The 1,925-nt window shown below is 47.1% G+C and overlaps 2 protein-coding genes across 2 annotated transcripts in view; both read right to left on the bottom strand.

The window, feature by feature from the left end:
* Positions 1-962, bottom strand: part of LOC118477850 — a 5,338-nt gene extending 4,376 nt beyond the window's left edge. Inside the window, exons 1-2 of the mRNA XM_035970316.1 lie at positions 936-962; positions 179-404 (exon numbers count right to left, since the gene is read on the bottom strand). Of these exons, the coding sequence (XP_035826209.1) occupies positions 179-404; positions 936-952 (243 nt within the window). The 5' untranslated portion in view covers positions 953-962. The remainder of the gene's footprint in view (positions 1-178; positions 405-935) is intronic.
* The window catches only part of LOC101864153 (probable phospholipid-transporting ATPase VA), a gene marked incomplete at its 3' end in the record, with an annotated part of 64,863 nt that continues 63,890 nt past the window's right edge, over positions 953-1,925 (bottom strand). Inside the window, 1 exon segment of the mRNA XM_013083745.2 lies at positions 953-1,117. Within this exon segment, the coding sequence (XP_012939199.2) occupies positions 953-1,117 (165 nt within the window).

The raw sequence follows: 1,925 nt of genomic DNA, 5'->3' as shown, positions 1-1,925 counted from the left end.
GAGAGAGAGAGAGAGAGAGGGAGGGAGGGAGGGAGGGAGAGAGACAGACAGACAGATAAACAGGGAGGGGGGGAGGAGGAAACAGAGAGAGAAAAAAAGAGGACAGAAAGAGAAAGAGAGAGGAAGACGGAGAGAAAGAGAGCAAAGCTTTCAAATTTCATTAGTCAGTCTCTCCCACCTGTTGTTGTGCTTGCAGTGGAGGGTTGGGAGGGGCGAGGTCAGGCCCCTCATTCATGGGATAGGCATTGCCATTGGCCACGTAATGCATGCTGTCGCCCTGAGACTCCTCCCCCTCCATCCCGCCCCCCTCTCTGCTCATCTCCATCTCCAGCAGTTTCTCCCGTCGCTTGGCCACGCCAATTTCGTTGGGGAAGACGGAGATTTGCACACTGCGGACTAACAGACTGCGGAAGACCAAAGAAATAAAAACTTATATATATTTTAAAGACTAAACAGGACACCAAAGAATTTGTATCCTTACGGGAAATTTTTCTTGCAGTAGCTGATATCTGCAGTTAAGGATAAGTAGAAATAATGCACTGTAAACACACCAGTACTAGCTATGCCTCTTTTTTTTTGTCTGCCTCCTCTCTCTCCCTCCCATCTCTCCCTCCCATCTCTCTCTCTCTCTCTCTCTTTCCCACACACACACACACACACACACACACACATACACACACACATACACACACACGCACACACACACACACACACAAATAGCCTGCAAAGAAACTAATACGTTCTCAGAGTCCTCTCTACATCATCTTAAGCAAAGTCAGCTGTACATTCTACTGTTGTTATGAAGTTTTCTTTTCACAAAACTGAACAAAAATTAAAGCAAACTTAAAACAGTTCAAACAATGAACAAACACGAAAAAAAATACACCAAAACAAATAAAACAAAGACGGGCAGATCCTCAGTCCCAAGCACTGACCGTGGCAACAGAGCCATGAAGCAGATGACGATGGCAGAGTGTATGGCTGTGGCTATGGTGTTCTCCATCACCCAGTACGGGTTGGACGGGTGGTCAAAGGTGAAGAATATGGCGTTGGAGATGAGCAGGAAGCTCCAAAATAGGGCGAAACTCAGCACCAGCGAGGCCCACTGTAGCCATACCTGTTGGGGGGAAAGGGGGAGGGGAGGGGGAAAAGAAAACCGGGTAATGATTACTGCACTGGGATGTATGCTCGCTCATTTTGCGATGGTCAGAGAGTAATAACCAATTTCATCTTATTTCTAAGTTTGAGGGGGGGGAGGAAAGAGAGAGAGAAAGAGAGAGGGAGAGAGAGAGAAAGAGAGAGAGAGGGAGGAGAGGGGGGGGGAGAAGGAGAGGAGAAAGGAAAGAATAGGGTTTTTAGTTAAGTATGAGTAAAGGGACACGACAAAGATCTCCATCTCGTATTTGTGGATCAAGAAAAAGCCTTTGATCAAGTAAATAGAAACAAGCTATGGAAGATCCTGGAGCAGTAAGACATCAAGGGACAACTGCTAGACAACATCAGGGCTATCTCTGCTAACAGCAGAAGCGCAGTCCGCACTACCAGTGGAACATCGGACTAGTTTCAAGTAACATCCGGAGTCAGACAGGGCTGCAATCTCTCCCCTCTGCTATTCGTGACCTACATGGACCAGATTACAAAGGAGGCCAATCCAGACCCAGAGGCACTCAATGAACATTTGTTTGCAGACGACCTTGCAATGATGAACAACAAGACCCAGCTACAGGAGCATATGAACTTCTCCTGAAACATCCCAATATCCCCATGAGCACCAAGGCGAAGCTCATCAACGCCATTTTTCTTCCAACACTCACATGTCAGTGCCAGACATGGTCCCTAACAAAAGCCCTAGAGAGGAAACTGGTCACATATGAGAAGAAATGCTTAAGGGGAGGGGCTACACCCCCAAAATCAAAATTCGGCTC

Source organism: Aplysia californica, unplaced genomic scaffold, assembly GCF_000002075.1.
Source record: "Aplysia californica isolate F4 #8 unplaced genomic scaffold, AplCal3.0 scaffold00252, whole genome shotgun sequence".
In the NCBI taxonomy this organism is placed as follows: domain Eukaryota; kingdom Metazoa; phylum Mollusca; class Gastropoda; order Aplysiida; family Aplysiidae; genus Aplysia; species Aplysia californica.
This window is presented reverse-complemented; position numbering and strand designations above follow the sequence as displayed.